The 13,127-nt window shown below is 44.2% G+C and overlaps 1 protein-coding gene across 1 annotated transcript in view; it reads right to left on the bottom strand.

Annotated features, from left to right (window-relative positions):
- Positions 1-4,439: 4,439 nt before the first annotated feature.
- Positions 4,440-13,127, bottom strand: part of GALNT16 (polypeptide N-acetylgalactosaminyltransferase 16) — a 116,025-nt gene continuing 107,337 nt past the window's right edge. Inside the window, exon 14 of the mRNA XM_054972534.1 lies at positions 4,440-5,121. Coding sequence (XP_054828509.1) covers positions 4,984-5,121 — 138 coding nt within the window. The 3' untranslated portion in view covers positions 4,440-4,983. The remainder of the gene's footprint in view (positions 5,122-13,127) is intronic.

A 13,127-nucleotide genomic window follows, 5' to 3' on the forward strand; every position in this document is an offset into this window, starting at 1 on the left:
CAGACTCAGTCCCCACCTAACCTTCATCAGTGAATGTTTGAGTATGTGACACTGACAAAAAGCCTTGCTCTTCTGCAGAGAGGCAATTTACTATAACAAAAGTCATTTAGGTGGTGATACTGCCTCTTGCAGCAGTTATGCCAATGTGATCAAACCAGGGAGAGGGAACATGGCACTTCTGAAAGAGAAAATTATACTAGTGTGAGAAGACCTATTACTGATCCTCGTAGCACATTTGCACCAGCTCTCATGCTGGTTTGCTCATTGGTTACTCCAGTTTGGGTACATATCAGCAGTTAGCCCAAGCTGAACCAACACTTGTAGTGGTGCAGGTCAACTGAACAATGGCAGGAAACTGTAGAGAAGTAAGCTTTAGTGAGCACAATGGGAATTGCTTACAAGTAAATGCCTATAGGACTGTAGAGTACACATAGCAATCTGTGCCAATGGCAAAGGGATAAACTGCCGTGCTTTTTGCACACTCATTTCACTTTGTATCAGGATCAGGAATAAATCAGCACATATACTTCTTGTATTCTAGTAAGAGAGGGAAAATGCAAGGCAATGAAGGGTTTAATACTGGCATGGATTCAAAGATGTCAAAAAGGCTTCCAAGAACATGAATGTTCTGTAAAGAGGGATGGGCACTAACTTCTTCAGCTTTAAAAAGGAAATCCAATTCTGGCTGGTTTGCTACCATGGGGCAAGTGCAAATGTGCAGGCAACCATTTTAGTATTGGCCTTCCAGAACAAAAAAAAGTTTTTAAAGACAAACAGGTTGCTTACCTGTAATTCTGGGATGGTGCCAAGACTCAATGGTAGAGCATCTGCTTTGCATGCAGGTTCAGGCTAGCATCTCCATCTAAATGGATTAGATAGTAGATGATGTGAAATGCCTCCACCTGTGATCCTGAAGAGCTGTTGCCTGTCAGAGTAGATATTACTTACCTTGACAGACCACTTGCTGGGCTTAGTATAGGGATGCTTTATGTATCATGTAAGCAATGTTCTTCAAGTGGCCATCTAAGCATTCTCACATACAAAGGTTTCCACCAGCACAGAAGCTACTTTGAGACATTCTAGATCTCTGAGGGAAAGTTTTGCACATGCCTTGAGGAGAATGGATGAAGGTCCTGCTCAGTTCCTTCAGACTGCCGGAAGCAGCTTCCCAAGTGTCAAGACAGTAGGAGAGAGCCTGAGTAGCAGGGAAGAAGGGTTGTCTGTGTGACTGAATGGATTCAAAGGATATAAAGGTAAGTAACTTGCTTTTCATCTTTGTAATCTCTGTGCAATCATCCATATGGGTGGCAAGCTGACTTACCCAGAAGCAGACACTGGTGCCCTATCTGGAGAAAATATCTGCCCCGGTTTAGCCCCAGCTCAAGCATAAAGGGGACAGTGAAAGAGAATGGTAGACAGAGTTGCCAGTGTTCCCCACTACAGAATTTTGGCAGTGGCACACCATTCAGAAAGGCAAAGGATATAGATACTGCTCTTGTCGAATGAATGCCACTCCCCTATGTTTAATTAGTCCCAGCGAAAGGCAGACATCCTCTGAAGATGATGATCCCTAATTCTCCACAACATGGTCAATGATGAGCTCCTACACTGGCAACCTATATGTTCAGCTATCCAACTAAGATTTCAAGTGATACCACCTTTCAGTTTAATCCTGCTCATATTAATACTGGTTTTTATCACTGTCATCTCTCCAATGGTCTGGGTGAGCTCTGGTGGGAATACACAATTCCTATTACTCAGGGCCATACCCATGGCAGTAGTCTTTGACCCAGTCGTACCAGAACGGGTGCCAATTGAGTACACACTACTGTCCTGGCCATTTTGTATCCCATGACAGGGAAACTCTCCATGGGCAACATAGAGGTAGTCTCCTAGGGGATATTTATGTCTGCCAAGGCAAACGGAGGGAGTATAAATCAGAGAAAAGCATTTCACCCTCAGAAAACTGGCTTATAGGAGACTACACTATGGCATAGTGACATAGTATGAAAGGGTTAAATTATCTGCAGAAGCACATAACAACTCACTGGATCATTGTGATGGAGGCTCAGAGGCAAACTGTGACACTGAACACTGAACTTGGTAGCAAAACGACAAGGAGAGGGTTGCAGCATGGGGGTTTGCAGCATGGGTTTTTTTTCACACAGGGTTTTTTCATCAGTTCTGTCCCCATACTACTTCGGTTTATCCTGTGATTTCTGGCCACATTTTTTTGCCTTTAGATTTTGTTTTAGTTTTTGTTTCCCTTCATTTTTTCCTGGTTCTTTTGAAACTACTTTTACCCCTACTGTTTTCTAGAAGCCAATTTTGAGTCATTTTTTCCTTGCATGTAATGTTTCTTTCAGATTTGTTTGTCCTACCCATTCCCACCCATCTCCAATCCACTTTGTGATGACTGGACGTTCATCATTGAACTACTCCCCCCCTCACATTCCTTTCCCCTTCTCCTGCTTTTTTTCAATCTTTTTGTTTTCACCTTTTTTAAAAAATATGTCTATTCCATATAGATCACCTATTATTGTAATAATAGAAGCAGCAGGTTATCCGAATCCCCAGTTTTCATTAAAATAATCCTCCCAATGTGGAGATAAGCATCCTTATAGCTCCACAAGGAAAGGAGCTAGAGACTTACTTAAAAAAAAAAAGAAAGCTGGGAATTCAGAGAACCTGCTTCATCTACTATTACAACAGTAGGTCAATATATTAATATGAAATAGACCATTAAAAAAAAGTGCAAGAGCCCTAATGGCTTGTAGAGCACTTCTGAAACCAGAAAAAGCTGTGTAGTTGGAAAAGAACATAGCTGCTGCTGCTTTGGGCTCCATCCCAGAAGTTGGTTTGCCCCATCAGTGCTGGTCTCCGCCTCCTGGCTCTGGGTCAACCAGGTGGGGCTCTCCAGTATGGCCCATCCCAAAGGGGCTTAGTTATGGGTGGTAGAGCTGCTCCCCTTTTAGGCTTCCTCCTGCAAAGACTGACTGTGTTCCTTTTATATCTTTTAAAAAATAGGTCCTTATATTGATAGAGCAATATAAGTATGTGCAAAAAATAAAGAAGAGGCAATGCTATGATGTCACCAATCATGCCACCAATGATGACAGCACCCTGGCTCGAAAATCCTGATTATTTAAGGCACACAAGAAGGAAAATAAATGGTTTCCACAACTATGAAAATGCAAGGGGGGCAGACGTGTGGAAGAACTGTACCTATTTCAATGCTTGTAGATCGACTACTAAGAAAATCAGGAATAAGTCATGTGTGTAGAAGAGCTCATAGAAGGGAAATGACTGATTTCTCCCAAAGCAGAGCAAAGAGTCATGATTTTCAATTCCATCAGCCTGCTTGGTAAATTTCAAATAATGAGGGCAGGAGTCTACTTTGAGGTTTTCATCCCAAAGAGAGAGAAGGCATGCCCTTTAGAAAAAAGAACTTGGCCATATGATGCAGCAATATTTAAATATGTCACTGCACCATGGGCCAAAAAAAAAATCACCCTAAGAAATAAAGAGGCAAACATTCTCCTATTTCTAGAAATTAAAAAAAACTACAGTTACTAACAAACAAACTAGCTAAAGCTAAGAAAAGAAATCCCTGAGGATTTTTTTTTGTGAAGCAAACACTCACAGAATTTCTTTTAATATGGCAATGAGAAGTAGTGCTGGTTATTCTTTTAAAGGCATGCATAGAGAGACAAAACACGCCTTTGAGGAGGTGGGCTTGAGCACTAGTTCTTTAGCTAGAGCTCTACAGTGCTTCAAAGCTGCTTCTGTGCAGGCGCAGAGTGACCCCGCATAATATCTCACCACACAGAAATCATGGAGAAGATCGTGATAATTATGCATGCTTCTGTCATGCTCATGATGAATCCCAAATACATTTTAGTGGAGGCGAAAGGAAGTGATACATCTCTTCTCCGGAGCTTTCATACACTTTCCACTTAGCTCAGAAAGCACCAACACAAAAGTGCTGTCAGCCTAGGGTCAGAGAATGCCTTCTGGATGATACTTTTAAAAAGATAGTTCTGAGCAGCTGCTGCGTCAAACTCATCAGTCTGGAGAGTGACCTCCAATAACATTTCTGTTACAGCTTAGGCAGGAATTTTCTGAATATTGTTTTGTTAATGGTAAAATTAAAAAGGTGTGTATAAACCATCACTTACACTTTGTGCAGAATGTGAAAGAGGATCTTTTTTCATGTACCTTTTTAAATTGTACATTAGGCCTCAAGTATTAAGAAACAAACAACACTTTTTAGTTGGTGATGGTTGGTTGTGACTTTCTTCCTGCAGTTTCTTCCTGTAGCCTTTTCAAATACACAAAAATGAGCCATGCAGAGAATTCCTGCAAGGAAAGATACTGATATAGTCCAATGAAGAAAACATTGAAACACAACCAAAGTAGTAAAAACACAATCAAAACAGTAAAAATCCTATCTCCTTTTATCGTTCCTTCATTGTGTATCTCCCACAACTGTTTGCACCTATAAAGCATTTTGTACAGCACATATGCAAAATAAGAGGTAATGCTATGTCTGAAAGCCAATTAAGCTAATCCATCAGGAATTCACATTAAGCGTTGTCACAGATCAATGGCAACAGCTCTACAAGCCCATAAACCAGCACAAGTTTCCTTGGAGAGGAAGGAATGGAAGGAAAGAACTGTCAGTCTGTCAGATCTAAGCTACGGTTACTGGACCATGTCCCTCTCCAGCATTGAACTGCTGTTAATTTTCCTATGGTGGCACTACTGGGAAACAAATAGGCCATTTCCAGTGATGATTACTCATATAATGGAGTGCTTCATTAATTAATCCAAAAAACATTGAAATTTCAACTGAAATGGTTATTGGCTGAGGTTCACAATCAAAATACTTAGGGTTTAAAGATAATCAAACTTCATCCCCCACCCTAATCCCTTCCTTCCCAGAGTCTCATGCAAAAGCAACAGAAGGTTGCTTGGCAACCATCATGTGACTTGGAGCAGCTCCCACTGTTGGCCCAGTATATCTGACTGGCAGATGTTGGTCACTAATCTGCTGGACTGGCTTTCTAAGCATAGGCCGCTGACAAAGTGCTGGATGAAGCTGCCTTTCATCTTCCATTTCTGCAGGTGGGAAAGAGAGGGGGAGGGAAGAGAAAGACAACACCAAGAAATGAAAAATGACCCATTCGCCACTTACTTTTAAAAATCCAGAATGAAATTATAGACCAAAGGGATCTGCAAAGCTCTCTGAACTCTCCAAATGCAACTGAAGTGACAGTAACTTGCTTAGGACTAGCAAAGATATTCAAGTCTTATGTTCCACAAGGCCCAAAGTCGTGAAATTCTGATATAAGTATAAAAGATTCAAGAAAGAGCCATCTATAAAGATTTTCATAACTCAGTGTGACTTTTAGAGTTGCCAGGTGTCCAATTTTCACCTGGACAGTCTGATATTTTCTTGGACTGTCAGGGGGAAATGGAATGAAAATATCAAACATATAAATGTCTAGTGTTTTTGTGCTTGGATTGGAGTGGCTGGCCAAGGCAAGCTGGCGGCAGCACTGGACCAACTGCTGCTACTGCACCTGGACATGAACCAACTGGTGTCAGTGTCAGCAGGACCTTTGCTGAGTAGAGCAAGTCTCCCTGCTTCTTCCCCCTTCCCCCCTCTACTTCTAGCACTGCCAGCCAATAAGCTCAAGGGTGGCAACCCAAGCTCCCCAAAGCCACCCTCATGGGAGGGTGGAGCTGCAGCAGGCCCAGCTAGCTCAGGTGCCCCCTCATTTCTTCCTACCCCTTCCCAGGCTAGGTCTGTTCGCCATTGGCCTCTCAGAGACAGCAGCTCCTCCTCCCCGCAACTCCAGTGAGGGAAAGCATCCGTAGCTGCAGCACATCACTGGAGGTCCTTAGCTTTCCCTGTCAAAAAGCAAAGGGTCCTGCCATGGACATGGCTGTCACAGAGTTCTGGCTACTGGGCAGGTTGGGACCGCGGGCAGCCATCTGCCTGGGTGTGTCAGGGCCACTGGGCAGGGGGGAGAAAAGGCTGGGTGAGTTGAGGGGGAAGCCTGTTCTTTCCCATGGGGCCAACTCCCAGGAAAGTGTTGTGGGAGCAATCCTAAGCACGTCTCTTCTTCAGAAAGTGGCATCATTGCACTAGGACCACAAGATCTTTCCTCTATGAGTGGGAGGTGGAATTGTGTCCAGTATTTTTCCTCAAACGATCTGGCAACCCTAGTGACTTTTCAGTCATAAAAGGATTCAAGACCTCACAGCATCCATAAGTGACACCCGAGCCAGCAAGGCTTAGGCTGATTAAGGGGGTGGCACATTAAAGAGATATATTCAGGTTCCAAGGATGATAAACCTAGCTGCTACCACTAAAGTTTTAACTTACAGGAGAGGAAATATTTTGGCTTTTCTCCCTATCCTGGTTTCTACAAGAAGGATCCCAACTTTTTCAGGTGTTCTCTCTCTCCTATATATAGAGGTTGTACCATGTAGCAGACCTGAACGGCCATGAACAAGACAAACTGCACACTCCCTGAGTCCCTTTTTGCAGAATACTCAACACACAGAAGGAATGCATTGAGGAATAAAAAAAATAGGATCAGGACAAATTAACATAAATTCCCAAGGAGTTTGGGGGAACTTAGGCACTGAACTTAATTTCATAGAAATCAAGGTGGCAGTTATAAAAGGACTCTCAAAACAACATACAATCCCTAACATATCTAGCTACCAACTGTTATCATTTTTATCACCTTCCTCACTGTCCTGGAAGAGGTAATGAATGAAATGAAAGCTTGATTGCCTGGAATGAAAGCTTGATTGACAGGCTGCTCTCTGATTGGCTAGAATTGTCTTGAGGAGCAATTCTAGTTAAGAATTCCAAATATACATAGCTATGATAGTTCTAGGGGTGTGTTTCTTTGGCAAGCATGGGGGATTCCACATGATCAATTTTGATCGGACTTTCTGAACAGTCATGCCGCAGTGGAGTCCTACGAATCCACTTCTCCCCGATTCCACATTAGGCTTTTGTTTCGCACATTTCATTGGCTCAAAGTCCATCATGCGGGATTTTTGACAGGATAAAAATCGATTCCTCATCGCTTTTTCTGGGGGAAGTGTCAAATGATGCACATTTTCATTTTTTTTTATTTCCCCCCCAAAAAACGTTGCTACACATAAACGTTGCATCAAACCAACACATTAGAAAAAAATTTCTCACAAAAATGTTGCTACACATAAATGCTGCATCAAATAAACATATTGGATAGGCCAGACCACTTCCCGCTGATATTATGGAAGAGTATTGGCTATTGACATTTGGAGGGGAAATTGTTACCAATGACCCCGCGTCTATCTTTCCCGCTTTCTTCGTGAGCAGTGTGGTTTAGTGATAGGTGTTGTGTTGAGGACGGTCTGTTTCTCCCTCCATGAAATGCCTAGACCACTAGTTGAACGCTGAAGTCCCTCCATCACACTTTCACTCTACCTCAGAGCCAAGCCACACGTGACAAATTACACTTGCCTGGCAAGTGAACAGACTCACGTGTATTCCTCCCTGTTCACTTGCCCTCCACTTGCGCTCCACTTGATCACGTAGAAGCTGTCAGCAAGCAACAAGTAACAAATTTTGGCGTGTTGTAAAATGGACCCGTTATTGGTCAGCTGTTGTCATGTGACACAGGATATGTTTCTGCATAGATTTGTAGAAACGTTGCAATGTTTTTTTACATTTTTTTTTTAAAAAAAAGAGGGGAAGGGAAAGGGTAGTGGGTGTAGCTTAGAAAACATGATTGGCCAATCAAATTAAGTTGATTCGAAGGGCGAGAGAAAAGGGCAAGGGTGGGGAGAACATCGGATAAAGAATTCCGCATGATTAAAATCCCTAATCTGCTGCGCATGGACAAATAAGTCGGGGGAAAGCAAAACGTGCAGTGACTTTGAATCTGCTGCTAGGATTGCCTTCCCACGTGTGGAAACAAAAGAAAAAATCGAGGTCATTTAGAAGCTGAAGCAGGGAAAACCATTCGTGCGGAATCACCCCATGACTGATTAGTGACTCCCATTCAAATCAAGTGAAGAAGGATTGTATCTTCTTAGATGAAGAAGATTAATTCCTGCCCAGTGTCCAAAGGGGGTTTGGCTCTGAGGAGAACTCCAGGTCTGTTGTAAAGGGGAAACTGTTTTGAACTAACATCAGGAAACTTGAGTTGAAAAAGGGAACTCTGTGAAGAAACATTGCTGTTGTAACCGAAGTATTAAACAAAACCCCTCTCACTATTAAGGAGTAAGAATATAGAAACTAAGCTTCAAGAAAACTATTTTGCTTGTGACTTCAAGAAAACTATTTTGCTTGTATTCTGTTCTACCAACAAATTTCACCTCAGCACTTTTATTCCCTGACTGCCCTTATTCCATCCCTGTCTGTTCAGAAAAGTTGTTGTTTCTTTTAAACATTATACAGTCTCCAGTGTCATTTCCAACACAGAGGAAGAGGGTTCCTGCTTTTCTCCCATCAAGTTTCTGGTCTGGGCTAAAAAGCCAAAATTATAACTGCTTACCAGGGTAAGACACAAAAAAATCGTTAAAAACCACAAATAGAGATATGCTACTTGGGGCTGGTCAGCCAAAGCAGGCAAACTTGGATTTTGGCGGGAAAATCTGCCTCAGAGTGGGGGAGTGAAAGGGGGTTGATCATATCTGGCCTCTCTAATCAAGCCTCCAGCAACAGGACAAATCTAAACAAACTGTATATTCTCAACTGTCACAAAAGTGGCAATAGAATCTTTACTAGCCATACGCCCTGTTAATGTCAAGAGGCGTGATCCTTTCTTAGTCATTCAGTTTGAAAAAACAGCAGTTCAGCAGCTTAGAACTTACTTTTTGCAACTCAAGCAATTTCTATCTGTGCTTGGATATTTCTGTCTGAGTATAAATATCTCTAAAAAGACTCAACCCCTGCAGGTAACTGTAGTAACTTCTTCTAGCTACAGACACAAATCAGGAAGTATAATTTGTGTTCAAACCATAATTAAGTTTCTTACAAGTTGGGAACCTGCAAGGGAGCATTTCATTTCCCCTTCCCTCACCATGTCCTTTTCCCCTTCTTTGCTCCCCATACCCTCTTCTTCTTTTCTGGCTTCCTTCTCATCTGTCTTTACCTTTCCCCCTCCCTCCTGGCAGCCCCCCCCTATGGCCCACTTATGTGATGCTGGCTGAATCAGGTCCAGTTGCATGGCAGGGAACGTGCAAGAACTTGTGCCGGGGTTACTTTACTTTCCCCTGTATCCCCTTTCTCACACTATTTGCTATTTCCTTCCTCCTGGCAGCTTCTATATGCTCACCTTTCCCTAAGTACTCCTCCAAACCCACTGAACATCTTCATCTATATTTATTATACAGCACTTTCTGCACAATGGGGACCCGAAGTAGCTTACATTATTCTCCTTGCCTCCATATTTTTCTCACAACAGTCCTGAGAGGTAGATTATGCTGAGAGTGTATGGATGGATCAAAGTCACCCAGTGAGCTTCCACAGCAGATTGGAACCTGGGTCTCCCATATCCTACTTTGAAACTCTAACCACTACACTATACTGCCTCTCTGCCTCCAATGGTTGCTTCTGGGCCTCACTCCAATAAGTCCACCTTCAAAAGCCAAAGCAGTCCTGGAAAGGGCCCTGCCCCCTCCTCCTTCCTTTTACTGACAGAAATCAAGCCTGAAACGGTCATTGTTGCCTAGCTACAGCCGTTGAGTGCATCTGGTTAAAGCTATAGGTGCTCCTTTTATCATTTTGGTTTTTTTAAACCCCCACCCCCGTGATGTACTGTTCCTTTAAATCTTATCCCTTCCCTTGATTTCTGTTTCCTGTTCCTGGGAAGCTAGGTACCTTGGGGATCAAAATGGGAGATGGGAAGGTGCAGAGGAGTCGTGAGGGGCACTTACCTCCAGAATATCCCGCATTGCACTAGGAATGACATCATTTCGGCATGACACAGAAGTAATGGGTTGAGCAGGGGCTGATTGAATGAAAATCAGCCCCAAACACCAAATTGGGGGCCAATTTTCCATCAATCAGCCCCCAGCACAACCCGTTAATTCTGCATCATGACTGGAACGATGTCATTCTCTGGTAGTCCAAGGAGGGGGGCAGTCCGTACTATTGGGAATGTAGCTCCTCCTCTCTGAAGCAGGATCAGCCAACTCTTTTGATCCCAGAGGGGAGGGGCTCATTTCTGGTGTCTCCAGTTTTTCTGGCCCTGCTGAGGAGCAGGATGGTCCGACCGCATTCTTAAAAGAGCAGTGGTCCCGTCAACAAATGACAGCAACCGACTGGGAGAAAGGATTGGAGACTGGCTCTAGGGAAGAGCGGGGTTGGTGGTCCCTCCCCTCCCCTTCCCAAGTCACTGGGAAAGCGGAATGGAGCATCTGAGCTGATGGCCCTAGGCGCTGGCTAGATCCACGGACCTCAGACTAGCCCTCCAACAGATCACTGGAGGGAAGAGAAGCCAATGGTGCTAGTGAAAACTAGATCCTCGGTGCATCGCAGGCTCCTGACGAGGGCAATAGCCAGCAGGCACCTTCCCCCCCCCCCCGGACTATCAGGAGAGATGGTTGAGCCTGAGGCAGCCCAGCACGGAGCGGTGAAGAGGTAAACAGACAGCATCCCTTCCCTCAAGCTCTGCCAGAACGAACTGCTAACCAGGACCATGACGGCTGTTTGGACCTGGTAAGGCTATCCTATTCTAAGTGGGGAAGGAGAGGCCTGAAAGAGGGGAATTCCCATCACTTCTGGTTTCGCTTTTGTGCCTAAACTTTGGCAGGAAGTCCGCCCCCAGCGAACATAGTGGCTAAAGCAGGCTTTGCGGCTTTTGCAGGTGAGGGAGGCGCACTGTGTGACTTGGAACTACTCAACTCACCAGCCTCTGCTTCTTCTCAAGCATCTCTGAGGGCTGAGGGAGAAAAGGCACAGCATTTGAATCTGACAAGCAAAGATGCTAAAGCAAACTTGCTCGCATGGCTTAAAACAGATTTAAAAAGAATTGAGGGAACAAGCCCAGAGAGTGCTACCTGTGGACCCTCAGATAGACAGGAAAGAGCTCCCAGAGGGAGGCTGATGTCTAAAGGAGAAAAAAGGGCAGATGTTTATGTTCTACTTCCGAGATCTAAGAGAAGGAAATTAGAATCTCGTAGACAGTGTAGCCCCCTGTTAGACACTCAATTGGAGGACTCTCAAGAGTCAGATTCCTCCTCAGAGAGGGAAGAAGGTGTTTTATCAGAAGAGGAAGAAGAAGCAGTGGGCCCAGGGCACACAAGGCTCTTCCCACAAGAACTTTATGCCAGACTGCTTCCAAAAGTATTAAGGGCATTGGAGATAACTCAAAAGCTCAAGGGGAAAGAGGATCCACATCTAGTTTTCCCAGAGGGATCAGAGAGGGCTCTTCCCAAGGTGGGGGTGGCTCCCTCAGGGATTCCACTTCCAGCAGCATTTTACAATCTAACAGAAGCAGAATGGGAGGCTCCAGCCAAGCCCAAAGCCAACCATGCAATCCTTAATAAGTGCTATTCCTTAGTACCAGAGGCGGTTAGTAAATTCAAACTCCCCCTAGTGGACGACCCAGTGAATAGCCTTGCTTCCAATTCAGTATTACCTATGGATACTGAAGGGCTGCCCAAGGACCCCTGTGACAGAAAGATAGAACAAGCCCTACGCAGGGGCTTCGAAGCATTTGCCTACTCTCTTAGAGCATCAGTGGCAAGCTCACTATTCACGAGGACAGCATTTACTTGGGCTTTGGTTTTAGCTGCAGCAGAGAGTAACGTGCCTAGAGAAGTGAAGGATATGATTAAGAAGATTGCCCTTGCAACAGCCTTTGCAGCAGACACCTCTTTGGATGCCATGCAGCTGTTCTCCAGAGCAATGGCCTTCAATGTGACAGCCAGATAGAACACATGGCTTTGGAACTGGGATGTTGATCTCTGGAATTCTGTTTAAGGGGATCAACCTATTTGGGGAAACCCTGGATAGATACCTAGTGGAAGACAGAGAGAAGAAAAAAGTTCTTCCATCAAAAAAAGAAGGAAGGGAAATCTAGGAAAAGATTTCAGTCCTTTCGAGATTCCAGATGATTCCTGCGCACTGGCAATACAAGACCGTTCAAGAGTCACTGGCAATCCAAGCCACAGAGTGAGAACAAATCCTATACATTCACCAAGTCCAACCAGTACGCTAAAGGACCCAAAAAGGGCCAATCAGTATACCTATCCAGAGATAAAAACAGCACAGGGGATCGGGGGGCACTTACAGAAGTTCTCACAGGTGTGGAAAAGAACTGTAATGCACAGATGGGTCCTGGACATAGTAACCAATGGCTACATTCTGGAATTAGAGTCGGTGCTCCCCAATCATCTTATACAGATTCCAAAGAACTGACTGAACATGAAACACCTCCTTCTAGAAAAGGCCATCCACCACCTGATAAAGATAGGCACCATAGAACCAGTCCCACAAGAACATATAGCTCGGGGAGTGTCTTCGGTATTCTTCATAGTCTGAAGAAGAACGGGGATGTGAGGGCCATTTTGGATCTAAAATGGCTGAACAAATTCATCAAGACACGCAAATTCAAAATGGAAACCCTCAAATCAATGGTAGCAATTATTCAGGAAAAGGACTTCTTGGTGTCCACAGATCTATTGGAGGCTTACTTACATGTTCCAATAACAGAGTCCCATTGCAAATTTCTGCGATTCGCCTATGATGGAAATCACTACCAGTATTGTGCATTACCCTTTGTCCTAAAGTTGTCACCCAGGGTGTTCATGAAGGTACTAGTAGCCCTAGTAGCGCACCTGAGGCTTCAGGGTGTATCGTTTCCATATCATGACAACATCCTTATCAAAGCACAGTCATTAGAGGCTGGACTGGAAGCAGTGAAGTCCCCAATGGATTGCCTGAGGGACTACGAGTTCGTGATGAATGAAGAGAAGAGCACACGACTTCCCACTCAGAAGATCACCCATTTGGGTGTAGTTATAGACACAACACAGGACTTGTTCCTGTCACAAGAGAGACAGCAGAAGTTCCGATCTATCCTAGACATGATCCAAAAGGAACC

Source organism: Eublepharis macularius, chromosome 2 (genome assembly GCF_028583425.1).
Source record: "Eublepharis macularius isolate TG4126 chromosome 2, MPM_Emac_v1.0, whole genome shotgun sequence".
Lineage (NCBI taxonomy): Eukaryota > Metazoa > Chordata > Lepidosauria > Squamata > Eublepharidae > Eublepharis > Eublepharis macularius.